This window comes from Acipenser ruthenus, chromosome 23, assembly GCF_902713425.1.
Source record: "Acipenser ruthenus chromosome 23, fAciRut3.2 maternal haplotype, whole genome shotgun sequence".
Taxonomy (NCBI): Eukaryota; Metazoa; Chordata; class Actinopteri; order Acipenseriformes; family Acipenseridae; genus Acipenser; species Acipenser ruthenus.
Genome location: NC_081211.1, coordinates 8,919,499 through 8,933,117, shown reverse-complemented (window position 1 = coordinate 8,933,117; position 13,619 = coordinate 8,919,499). Strand labels below are relative to the sequence as shown.

Below are 13,619 nucleotides of genomic sequence, written 5' to 3'. Positions count from 1 at the left end.
TATTATGCACTGGACTTACCTGAGCACCATGTTACTGGATCCTCTGCTAATGCGCTATTCCACTACTAATGTCATTGTAGATATAACTGCATCCTAGTTCACACTGTAGTCTAGTAGTATTATTGCACTAACTGTAAACTACACTATTTAAATATGAAGTTTGCATTGTAACACCTGCAAGTCTCCTTGGGTAAAGGTGTCTACAAAATAAACTGCAGAACAAATGTGCAAATCAAAATATTTTTGAAGACCGACAGCAGGCAGTAAAGCGAGAGAGGCAGAGAGTGAGTAAGTGTGTGAACCTCCAGGGTTTGATGATGTAATATTTAACTGGATGGTGTGTCTGTGAAATGGCCAGGACTTTCTTTTAAAGGTATAAACAGCAGTGCAGGGTGACCTGGTCATGCATGGAGATTACAGTACTCCTGGACACTGTGCTGGGCTCTGGTCGTGCTTGTAGATTACAGTACTCCTGGACACTGTGCTGGGCTCTGGTAGTCCCAGAAGGACATCTGTAAACAGAGTAGTTAAATGCTGGTAATGTATAGTGAGTGCCCCCTGCTGGTGGACAGAGGAGCAGTCCAGTTCATCAGATTATCTATAAAAAGCAACGTCCCACCACTACACACTCTCACACACACACTCCAGGGATGAAAATACAATGCACTATAAAGCGCCCTCCCTTCACGCCGTGGCATCCCACAGCGCTGTCCAAAGTTAAACACAAAACAAAATAGCTATCATATATATATATATATATATATAATGATTTCCATTACACGAGAGTAGATGTTAAAACTTCATGCTGATTTGAACTCGGCTCTTGCCAAGGTAAGCACTAACTAAGACGTAGCTTTACAGTAAACTAATGTGATCCATATGTGTTTCCTTCCATATGATGATGTAGATATCCTTCTGTCTGGTGTTAATGGCTGAAGTGTAATGCTGGCTCCAGGGATCAGCTTATTTTGCCTCCCTGGCGCATCAGCGCACACAACGGCTGCGATGCTGGCTCCGGGATCAACCAAAGTGCGGCCTCCCCAGCGCATCAGCATGACAACCATCTGGATTGAGTTAAGTAGGGTACATCTCTGGGGTTTTCAAGTGGGCACCTTCCATCCTCAGTGTTTCGTCGACTAGCCCACGACACCTCAAGAGGGCTCGACGGTGATTCTGGCGTCCCAGCATCACCCCCCTCTGTCCCCCACTCAACTCAGCCCAGCTTACGTACCTGTACATCAGCGTTTCTTTCTTTCTATTGTGCTTGAGATCCCCAGCCAGAATCTTTCCGTCTCAACCACAGCCAGTTGCTGCTCCTCTCTGCTGCTTCAGATAAGTTCTTCACTGTGCGACGCAACTCTTGGCCACTGAATCCGACGTCTCTGAGAAACCGGGTTGTAGAGTGTGCCACAAATCCTCGACAACCCACTTCCACTGGGTAAACCCAAACTCTCCATCCTCGCTGTTCCGCTTCAGTGGCTAGTTGAGCATACCGCAGTCTCTTCCTCTCATACGCCTCATCTACAGCATCCTCCCATGGCACTGTTAACTCTACCAGGTGAACAAGGCGTGCTGATCCAGACCACAAGACAATATCTGGTCGAAGGTTAGTGGTGGCAATCTCAGGTGGAAAAATAAGCCGTTGACCAACATCTGCCAGCACTCTCTAGCAGCTTCCAGTTGTCCTGGCCGAGGGTTGGTTTTAACACCTTTTCTTGGTGGTTGCTCTCCTGGATGGAACAGGTGACAACTTATTGGTCATGTTACGCTTGTCTTCCAATGCTAAGGCCAAACATCGCAGCACCTGGTCATGGCGCCAAGTAAACCGTCCTTGGCTAAGAGCCACCTTACATCCTGTCAAAATGTGCCTTAATGTTGCAGGTGATGAACACAAAGGACATGAGGGATCCTCTCCTACCCAGAGGTTTAGGTTCTGTGGTGATGGGAGAACATCATATGTTGACCTGATGAGGAAACTGATCCTGCTCTGTTCCATTGACCATAGGTCTTGCCAGCCAATCTTGCGTTGTTCCACACTCTCCCATCTCATCCATTCTCCCTGCTTGGCCTGGGAAATGGCCTTTATACACCTCATCCTCTCCTCCTGCTTTTGCACCTCGTTGACTACCAGCTTCCTCCTTTGAGCTGGGGCTGCCTTGTGCCATGTAGGAGGAGCTGAACTGAAACCAAGACCCCCTCTTCCATGCTGAACTTGCCCCATGATATCACCAATTCGAAGGGCAGCCTTTGCATCTTCCACAGCTTTCTTTGCCGCCCACTTTCTTCCAGTTTTCTATATATATATATATATAGAATATATTTAATATAAATTAAATAGAGAAAAGTGTAAAGTATTGCATGCAGGCAATAAAAATGTGCATTATAAATATCATATGGGAGATACTGAAATTGAAGAAGGGAACTATGAAAAAGACCTAGGAGTTTATGTTGACTCAGAAATGTCTTCATCTAGACAATGTGGCCTTTTTTATAGCTTCCCCAACAAAGATGCTCGGATATATTGTGAGAAGTGTTGAATTTAAATCAAGGGAAATAATGTTAAAACTTTACAATACATTAGTAAGACCTCACCTAGAATATTGTGTTCAGTTCTGGTCACCTTGTTACAAAAAGCATATTGCTGCTGTATATCCCAGGTTTAAAAGGTATGTAGCATGCAGACAGGCTCAAAGAATTGAATCTATTCAGTCTTGAACAAAGAAGACCACGCGGCGATCTGATTCAAACATTCAAAATCCTAAAAGGTATAGACAATGTCGACCCAGGGGACTTCTTTGACCTGAAAAAAAAAACAAGGACCAGGGGTCACAAATAGAGATTAGATAAAGGGGCATTCAGAACAGAAAATAGGAGGCACTTTTTTTACACAGAGAATTGTGAGGATTTGGAACCAACTCCCCAGTAGTGCTGTTGAAGCTGACACCCTGAGATCCTTCAAGAAGCTGCTTGATGAGATTCTGGGATCAATAAGCTACTAACAACCAAACGAGCAAGATGGGCTGAATGGCCTCCTCTCGTTTGTAAACTTAATGATGTTCTTATAATACATTCCAGTTACAACCAATTACATAAAAGCACATTCACAAAAGTGTGTTTTCATTTTCGATTTAAGAATCCAATGTTTCAACCTGCATAATGGTAACTGGAGCGGAGTTCTGGACAAGCTGAATCCTTCTAGGTTTAGTGACAGGTTTACCAACAAGCAAAGAATCGCAATAATCAAGACGAGAGATTAATGCCTGTGTCAACGTCTCTGCGTCTCTCATACCCAGAACACGTTTTCATCTGGAAACATTTCTCAAATGATAAGACGCTGTTCTGATACAGAAATCATAAGAAAGCGTGAGGTCCAAGATAACATCCGGGGTCTTCGCTAGTGGAAGCTAAAATGGAATTGCCTCCAAAAATGATATGGACTGGATTACACTTTGCTAAACCTAGTTTAGAGCCAATTAACAAAACCTCAGTTTTATCTGCTTTTATTTTCAACCAGTTTGTAGCCACCCAGGATGGGATCTCAGTGAAACACTTGCAGTCCACACGTTTTTAATTGCGTTTGTGAACGATAAGGGAGGAAACAAGCCTCCCATTTCTTGGCAGTTTGATACAGACGACTAGCTCAGATGTTTAATTAAGCACATAGTTAAATATTAACAACTGGGCAGCTTCACGTTAAAGTTGGGTTTTAAAAAGTCTCGGTGTGCGAGTTTACCTTTCCAAAAAAAAAAAACCCGCGTGAGAATGATGGCGCGTGGAACCCGATTGGAGCGTCAATGAAGCCCTCGCGCGGTCTCGACACCTCTTATAAACCCCCAGAGCGCAGTAAGCGAGGATACAGCCTGACTGCAGGGACTGGAGCGACAAGTGGCTGCGGGAAAACAACACCAATGTGTCGGAGCGGGCAGAGGATGATGATGCTGCCGCCTTGCTTACTTGTGGCGTGCTTGTTGCTTGGATTCGGCCGGGCCGCCTTGTCTTGGACCGGGGAGACCCCGCTGCTGCAGCCTGGAAATGCGACTCCCAACCTCGGTGAGGCGTCAGAAAGGAGGCTTACTTTTTTTGTTTGTTTTTCTCTGTCGGTGTGTTTTTAAATGTGCTCAGTTCTACCTGCACTGCACAGTGCCTTCGTTACAAACAGATAGACACGGGGCATCCTTCTGCAGTGATTCTCTACCGGTTAACTTTGCTTCCTCTCGTTCCTCCCGCTAGACTCCTTCCACACTAACGTCCCAAGCGAGGATGATGACGGCGGCGAGACAGCCTCCACCGGCCCGGCTCTTAAACCGGAGGATCCCGGATTAATCTGCTACGAGGATAGAATGACACTCGAGCTACCCGGCACTGGCGTGAAGGCGCTCCGTGTGCGAGGTGAGGGCGAGGAGGGGCCTCGGCGACTCCATACAACGGTTTATTCATATGTACTGGTTTATGTATGACTGGAATACAGAACTAAATGGTGCGTGTGGGTCTTACAATTAAAATGCAGTGTAGTTAGTTGACCAAGAAAGTAATTTTATTCTAAATAACAGCAAAATATTAGCTGGATATTTGACGTCTGTTTTAATGTTTGTTGTACTTCCTTGAATCGAGCAGCTATTGAAACCTGGCAAATCCTGGAACATACATTTCAGATGACAGCATTCCTCTTGTCTTGTTTGAATCTGGTCTGTGTTTAATAGACCCGCCTCCGTCCTGCTACTAGATGGAAATAAATCGCATGTTTACTTTAAACTTCGGGCACGTGGTCCCGGTGTAGCGACAAAGTGTTTCATCGTCAGAATGTGGTGCGCGTACCCGTCTAACGCCAGAAAATGATACGCTGTGATCGACTACTGCACACATCACTACAAACAAGACACTATCATACAGGTTTACAGTGTTAGATAACCCAGTTTGTTCATCACCAGTTACAACATGCCCCTTTCAGATGGTCGTAATTGAGCTAAAATCATTTGTGCGTGGCCGGGCAAGCGCAGCACACAGTGTACCACGTTTTAATGTGTACCACACCCCGTGATGGATGACCTCGCACGATGTTACTATATTTATTTTAGTGAAGAATCGCCTCCTTCCAGTGGCGAGCCTGGCCGGGTTTTGCAAGTACAGCGTGACGTTTAGTGGGGGCTACAGCTTGTTCACGACGTCATTCAAGGGCTGCAACGTGAAGATACAGGTAAGTTGCTTAAACTCCTTTCTATTGTGTTTGTGGGTTTGGAGAATTCAGCGACTCTGGATCCGACAGGATGCTCCTCAATCACTAGAAATTTAATAAATAAATGCTCTTTTAATAATTGGCTACAATGTTGGGTAGCAATAGCAGGTAGAGTACATCAAATGGACTGGTTCTGTATTGGTCAGACCGATTTCTCAATTGTGGGAACGGAGGGACCGCATTGAGTAATGAATGCTTTCTGGTTAACCCATGAAGTGTCTTGTGGTTTTAACTGGCTAATACCTCTTTAATTTTAACTAGCTGCAAAAGTGAAGTTGGTGTCGTGTCAGATTGCATAAATACAGCTTGTGTTTGTTCTCAGAAATGTTGTACTCGCTGGGTTAATACCTCACCATTCCAGACTTCTTTGATAGCAGTATTGGCCACCCCTGGTGTTACTGTCTTGTTCCTTTTAGGAAATCAACGGGATCTCCTCCTTTGTGCTCACCGTGTTCTTCGCAAGGAGAGGGGGTGCAGGGCTGGTGATGAGGTGTCCACAGAGCACCCCCAAATCTCTCCCCAGCGCAGCCTGTGGGGTCACCACTGTGACCTTTGAACTGCCAGAGGGACCCCTAGAGGAGGTCACAATCATAGGTGAGACCCTGATTGTCAAATGCTGTTCTGCATGTCTAGTGTTCTTCCTGAATCTGAACACAAGGGCTGCAACAAGACACTAATGTCACGACCGTATCGATATGAAGGTGTGGTACGATCTGTATCGGCATGTGATGGGCTACTTGTAGATGCCTAATGAGCTCAAACGATCATTTAGTGGCTATTGTTACATTGAGACTGGGATAGTGGTGTGATCCTAGCAGCTATAACACACCCTTGATAGCTTGTGTCCGACCATCCAGACCTCTCTCTTTACATTGTGTGGACACCATGATTGTCTGGCTCTGGCTAGAACTACAGCTCCCATCATGCCTATGCACCTGCAGCAATGGTGAGTGATGCTGGGAGCTGTAGATTGAGTAGTGAGCTATGCTGTGGTCTTGTATCACGATACAAACTATATACACCTATTGCAATATCATATCTTGACTCCTTTTAATACACAGTGACTTCTAGTATTTCACATTTGCATGAAGCTTGATATTTCTTCTCATGTTGTGTGTTTTCTCAGACCGGTCTGGTTTGGAGATGCTGATCAAAGACGCCCCAGATGAATGTGCTTTCTACCTGATGAAGGGAGACGGGATGAATGTGCTCACAATCTCTTACTATGCCAAGGATGAAGGCTGTCCTCTTCAAACACAGGTACAAGGTCAAAGCGTGCACTGACTGTCCTTCAATAATCTCAACCGAGGACCAGCGGCTATTGGCATAAAACCCCTTGGTGAAGCGTAACAAGGATACATTTTTCCCTTGACTGGGATATTGACTCCAATGTTTCAAGCTGTTTTCTGCAACACCCTTGAACTCCAAGGGAGGGAATTCACTTCAGGTGTTTTATAGGAGCAGCCACTGAACAGCACTCAGCCCTGCAGCCCTTATAGCTGGGGCCATTCAGGAAGGCAATTGCACAAGATTTGAGGTAGAAAGATGCTTCACTAATTCACAGAATTGCCCTTAATCCATTAAGTATCAACATGTAGTTGAAGTATCTGAACACAAGTTGTATTTGTAATTTGGTACCTTTCTGTGTTTATGGCTAACAATTACAGTATCAATGTTAAAGTAAAACAGGTAGATGAGTTAAATACTCTGACAAAGTGAAGCCTGTCCTCCAAATCAGGACTGACTATTAAATGTTACAATTTACTACAGCAATTGTAGAAACTAACAGTTAAACTAACCTCTGTGCTTTCGCAGTGGTAAAGTCTGCAATTGTAGCTTAATCTAGTCTTTGGCAAATCTGGTGCATGATCGATGTCTGTCCTAGTCCAGTCCAATGTTCCTGCAACAATGTAAATGTATTGATTTAATATTTGGGCAAGAGAAGCTTCTCCCCTGATGCTACTGTAACAGTCTAAAGCAAGCTCAAGGCGCTATTCTAACCTGTCTTCCTCCCAGAACAATACCCTGGTCTTCCATGTGACGTACAAGGACGCGGAGGGACGGCCAGGCTCCATAGAGCAGGAGTGTCTCCCATTCGAACCCCCTGCTGTCTGTGGCCCCTCCAGCATGAGTACAGATCTTCCAGAGGGGCCACTAGACCAGGTCTTCATCCTGGGTGAGTCTGCAGTGGGAGGGGCTGGTTTGTAAAGCCTCTTGCTCTTAATCATGAATGCAATAGTAGTGTACCCATTCCAGGCTTTACCAAGAGCTTGATTAGCCACTGTGTATAGGGAACAAGTTCACATGTCTTAAACTCCTAGTGACACCAGGAATAGCTGAAACTGCTATGCGATGGGAGTGTTATTTCCAGCCCTGGTGTCAAAGCTTATAAGAGTTGGAATGGATTTTAGAGATGGTCAGCACTCCTCCTGAAGGGGGTGGATGGGGGTCAGTGATCATGTTGCAGGGAGTGCAGCAAGACTCCTATTGCATAATAGTTACTATGAGCTTCATTAGCCACAGTGTAGGTATCCAGCTCAGGGGTGTCTTCAATTCCTAGTGAGACTAGTATTGCATCCTTAATTGTACTTGCATAAATCACAGTAGATCCATTGGCAAGTTACCCTCCCAATGGCATGAGTGCTGTAGCTATACCCACCTCCTCCTGTCCTTGTAGATGGGAAGAACAACCTGGTTGCTGTGAAGGCCAATGGCAGTTGTGGCTATGGGCTGGTCCAGGGGATTGGGAAGAACTACTTTATGGCTCCTTACGATGCTTGTGATGTGCTGAAACAGGTGAGGCTGTCTGTGTGAGCAAGCAGGGACCCCTTCAGACCTAGTCAATTACTATTGGACCTGTCATTTACAATGTAGTTGAACTTGGCACACCTGTGCAATTCCTGCATATTTGTCTTGCCCACAGTAACAGCACAGCAGTGTGACAGTACAGTGAAAGCATGTGTGAAGCATTAGGAACGGTACACAAAAAAACCAGAGCAGGGTAAAACTAACCCTTCAGTTTCCCAGTGAAAGCATGCTAAAGCGTGGTAATGGCTGATCATGCCATGCTTTCACTGAGCCTAGTTCTTGGCAATGGTAAACCATGCATTTTTATGGGGACGTGTGTGTAACCCTTATTTCTCTTTGTAGAACATTGACGGCCATGTCCATTACTCGCTGTCCGTTTCGTTCTCTGATGTAAACGAGGTGACTCGCTTGAGGCATATGAAGTGCCGTGTCTTGGCTAAGCGTGAGATCCTCCCTCCTCCCTCTCTCCCTCCCCACCCTGCTGGTGTCTCTGTCTCCTGCAGTGAGGGGTGCATGACGGTGCTGCTGCCTGCCGGTCCCCTCGATCTGGTCAAAGTCACGGGTGAGTCTGGGACTGGCTTTTGACTGTCAAAGCCATGATTGTCATTTGAGCAGTTGCAAATTGAGTCTCGTTCTATCTTAAGCTGCTGAGAGCCTTCATGCTTTTGTCTTGGTTTATTGTAATGCTGATTTTATAAACCTATTGACTATCTGTACCTGGGGGGTGTATGGAAGCTTGCTGTGTAAAAATGTTAGTGTGAAACACATGTAGAGAACAGCTGGTCCAATAAACTTGTTCAGGAAGCTATTCAGTGTCTGTATCTGGGGCTGCATGGAGGCAGTTTGTGCTGCATGCAGTGGCTGTAGATCAAGGCTTTGTTACTGATGCTATGATTACATTCAGAACTGTGGCAATGGGTGATGGATGGCCCTAACCCAGGCTTTGTTTTGATCTTTTTGTAGATGACTCCAATAATCTGGTTGGGGTGCAGTCTGCACCAAGTGCTTGTGGCTACACTCTAGAGGAGAAGGATGGAAAGACCGTCTTCACAGTGTCTTACACGGCCTGCCATGTCAAGACCTTGGTAAGAGCCTGCCCAACTCGTGAATGGCTGGACGCTGCATCCAGTCCTTGGGTTCAGAGCAGGTTTACCAGGGGTCTGCTTGACCTTTTCAATAAAATACCTGAACAAGGTGGAGTTCTGAAAGCCAGGACTGGGTGCAGCAGGGCTAGTGTGTGTCAATCCATTTGTGTTGCTGGATGTGTGTTTTCTATTGTGCCAATGTCTCCACTCTCCCTCCTTGTGTTCTAGAATAACTTGTATGTCCTGACGGTGCTCTTCACCCCCTACTCCTCTCGCCAGAGGGAGGTGACGGTATCTTCCTGCCCTGTACCCCCAAATCCCATCCCCCAAGAAGGTGGGTTTAATGAACTCCCTCCTCCCATTGCACAGGAATTTCACCTATTCCAGCTTTTGATCAGAGCTTGATTATCCCCAGGATCTAGTTAACAAGCTTGGGTGTGTTATTAAACTCGTAGCAAAACCCAGTGGTGTGCAGTGACAATCCACTGGGGTAGCAGAGTCAACACCTGCCCCCACCACACAATAACCGTTTTATATTGTCATGGGGGGGGGGGAAGAGAGAACAGCAAGCGTGTTTTTAATGTAATTGTTTTGTAACCTTGTAATTCGTGTAGTGCGGTTGATACAAAAACTGCAACCTATAAACATTCTGAATACAGAAAAGAAACCAAGCTTTGAGTAAGCTGAGTAGATGGATGCATTAGGTAGCTTTCTTTTGCGGCTGGAGCTTTATGAATAGCTAATGTCAAGTGACTCTCCACACTACTTGTACACAGTCCATTCTGTATTCCTCCTTCAGTGGCTGAGCACATCTCTGATATTAACGTTATCAATGTAATGAACTCCCTCTAATCTCTTGCACAAAATTCAGCTTTTCTTGCACTGCTTAGCCTTGCATCTGTCCTGCCTCAATGATTAGCCACCTGCGTAACAAGGGGCACATCTGACACTCCCATTGGTTAAAATTACTTCAGACCAGGCAGAATGCCTTCAACTGTGTCCCTCTGCTCACTTGTGATTGGACTACCACAGAATGCAGGTCTTTTATTGGTTGATCATGTTGCAGGACCTTCAGCACAACCTAAGAGTATCAGATTCTGGGGGTGTGGAGGGAGTGACACACTTGAGGCTGCCCCACACCAGATTGGCAGTGGTATCACCAGAAGTGATGTGAACAGTTGGAGAACTGGCTGATCTGTCCAGCTAATTGCTATTGACTAAACAATGATCAAGACTGGTACATAATCATGATGTTGAAATTGAGTCTTCTCTGACACTATTTCAACATGGGTGACAATAAGTCGCACATACCAGGCTTATCCAGTGCCTTTTGAAATGGACTCCCATAGTCTTAATCTTATTGCGGTCCTTGTCACAAAGCTCTGGGTGTTTCCTCTGTCATTCTGGAGATCAGCTTCACCCTGCTGGACCGCATGCATGGAAGCTGTTCTATTTCGTGTTGCCTGTGGTGTGATACATCTCAAGTATAGGTTTTATTAATCCCTGCAGTTGCGCCTGGTGTGTAGCAGCCTTTACTCTCCCAAGCAGCAATCAATACAAACCCAAGCCGCTGTCTCTTCACTCTGAATGGTAAATGTGCTTCCCTGTCTCATTTCCTGCAGGCTGTCTGATCCCAGCTGAGCAGCAGCTTCCCTGTGGCCCCTCTAAGCTCTCTCCAGCGCTGTGCCGGGCTAGAGGCTGCTGCATGAACCCCAAAACCCGCCGCTGCTTCTACCCTCTAGAGAGTAAGCACCCCATTCCTCTCCTCCAATAGACTGATTTCCTCTTGCATCCATTGGTGTCGTGCACCTCTGTCCTTTCCAATGAATGCAGTAAGCCTGGGCTGCTAGTGGGTTCATGGTCATTCTTGGCTGTTTAAAAGCCTGTATTGGATTCAATCTCTCTCTCCTCAGTGTGCACGGCAGACGAGCAGTTTGTGTTTGCTGTTTACCGCAAGTCTTTCAATCCTGAGGTCAACCCTGCCAGTCTGGCGCTCGCTGGGGACCAGTCCTGCCTCCCAGTTCTCTGCACTCCAGACTATGCCATCTTCAAATTCCCAGTCACTGGCTGTGGGACCCGCACCTTTGTGAGTTCCTGTTCAGAAGTTTGAATGGAGCATTTCAGAATTGACCCTTTTGATGCATGACCTATCAAATGGCTGTAATTAGTTTTGGCCACGTACGTTTAATTGGACCAGTGACGTGATGCACTGGATTGTAACCCTCTGTGTGCAGGTTGTGGGGGAGACTAGAGTCTACCTGGCTGAGGTGCAGAGCTTGATCCAACGCAGGCAGTGGACCTACGGGCTCGTAACCAGCGACAGTCCCTTTAGGCAAGTATATAGCCAGAGCTCTGCCCTTATCGCAGGTATACATTGCTTTTAGATGGAGCCTCTAGTAATGGTGTGGATCACAGTCTTTCTCCTATGCTGTATTCAGTGCTCCACTCTTTCTACCCCTAGTCTCCTTGTGGAATGTCGTTATTCTAAAGGGAACGTGGCCAGCACTGGGTTCCTGGTGAAGACCCCCACAGACCTCCGCCCTGCCCCTCACCTGGGGGTGTTTCAGGTGCAGTTACAGATTGCTAAAGGTGAGACATGCCACCTGGAGGTGTATCTATCCATCTCTTCAGTTATTATAAACCAAATACAAAGTGATCAAACGCTCCATTTCAATGCATGTTATAAATCTGTCCTCCAGAACTGAGATCCAGCCGCTTCTACCCCCATGTCTCGCTTAATAGGATGCTGAAAGTCTCTCTCTCTCCTCAGATGGGACCTTCTCCCAGTTCTACCCCTCCTCCAGCCTGCCCGTGAGTCTCCTCCTGGGGAGCAGAGTTTACCTCGAGCTGCGTCTGATCAACCCCACTGACCCCAGCCTGGTTCTGCTGGTGCATTACTGCATTGCTTACCCACGCTCCTCCAGTGCTGTGTGGGTGCTGCTGTACCAGGGGTGAGTCTGACCATCACACACATGTTCTGAGGTCCTGTCAGTCTGCCATAAGCTTTTTTTAACCCTATACCGCTTCTGATTGGATGTCTGTCCCTCAGTTGTCCAAATGTCCTGGATTACGGCAGCTCTGCGTCTCTGCACGTGGACGGCCAGCCCCCCCACTCCAAATTGAGACGACGCTTCAGTCTCCGAACATTCCAGTTCCTGAGCAGTGGGCTAGCCCTGGACGAGGAGGTGGGTGGGGTATTAATGGGGTGCTGCAGACTGACCTGGCTCTGCACGGGTCTGTATTGCATCGGTAACAACGCTCAACTGCCAGTGTCTTCAGTGGAAATTCCATGACAAGCATTTGGACTCTCAGTCTTTCTGTCTTCTGCATTTTCGATCTCTGTTGTAGTTTAAGACACGGATGGAAATCCTCCAGAGCAGTTGGGTCCATTCCTGGTTTTGCTATTGGTTTAATCGTACACCTGAGCTTGTTGCTTCTACACTCTGGCTGATCAAGCTTGTAGTAAAACCTGGAATGGGTGATGCTGCTGGCAATGGGAGGTCTTTCCATCCCTGTGAAATTCAGTGCCATATGCTTTGACCAAGTCTCTCCTCCTCCCGTGTATCTCAGATCTCCTTCATGTGCTCCACTGAAGTCTGTTCTCCAGACCAGCGCCGCTGCAATGAGGGTTGCTTTGATGGGAGAGGTGAGTTGCACAATGGATCAAATTGTTCTAGAAAAGGACCAGCGTTGACTCGGGATTCTGTTGATTGGGTTCACACGTGTGTGAGAATTAAGGGGAACACTGTCTTGTGTGTTTTGCATAATAGCTGGTAATTGTGCAAGTACACATGCATTAACGTTATCCATAGTTCTAATATTTTAGATACATGTGTTCTATTTGAGTTGTGCTGCTGATGCATTTTGAACTGCATGGGTTTTATTGTAGTGATTTTGTACTTGCTATCTAGTGCGTCACACTATTGAACAGCAGTTCTATTGGCTTGTACTTCACTCTGGTACATTGTGTTGCTTCTGATTGTCCCAGCATGCTGTATTCTGACCCCAGCACTGTGCCTCTTGTAACTCCTCCTTCAGACACTCCCATCTCAGTTGACCCCAGTATGAGACTGTGCTGTGCTGGTAATCCCTGCCCAGGGAGGGTGATGCTGGAGGGAGCCTAGTGAAGGAGCTCAGAGCCCAGGCAGGAAACTCGGCCCTAAGACTACAGTAACCATTTCAAATAAAAAGAACAAACCCATCTCTTCTGTGCTGTGTCTTCATTGTAACACTCTCTCCACCTCAACACCTGCAAAACAGTCTGGATCTGCCAAACTGGGGGCAAATAGAATTAAGTCTACAATTTATAGGGGTTCACAAAGTGTGACAAATGCATGTGAACAAATGTAACCTTTTGAATGCATGGCACCCTTGTATGGGGCTGCTATCTCAACTTTAACTCGGTCTCACCACTTCAAACTCGGCCTCTCTAAATCTGACCTTTGCTTCCTCTCCCTCTGATGTCTCAGTCTCTCTCGACTGTCACTCTCTCT

General features: G+C 46.4%; 1 protein-coding gene across 1 annotated transcript; it reads left to right on the top strand.

Moving 5' to 3' along the window:
• The first annotated feature begins 3,779 nt into the window (after nucleotides 1-3,779).
• On the top strand, nucleotides 3,780-13,327 carry LOC117412869 (uncharacterized). The gene is made up of 18 exons (XM_058996686.1): nucleotides 3,780-4,050; nucleotides 4,231-4,389; nucleotides 5,076-5,194; nucleotides 5,650-5,827; nucleotides 6,360-6,493; nucleotides 7,250-7,409; nucleotides 7,911-8,029; nucleotides 8,384-8,603; nucleotides 9,005-9,126; nucleotides 9,355-9,460; nucleotides 10,749-10,871; nucleotides 11,040-11,212; nucleotides 11,361-11,462; nucleotides 11,565-11,715; nucleotides 11,897-12,077; nucleotides 12,176-12,311; nucleotides 12,697-12,772; nucleotides 13,165-13,327. The coding sequence occupies exons 1-18, from the start codon at nucleotides 3,795-3,797 to the stop codon at nucleotides 13,248-13,250; spliced, it is 2,601 nt and encodes an 866-aa protein (XP_058852669.1). The 5' UTR covers nucleotides 3,780-3,794; the 3' UTR covers nucleotides 13,251-13,327.
• Nucleotides 13,328-13,619: the final 292 nt, after the last annotated feature.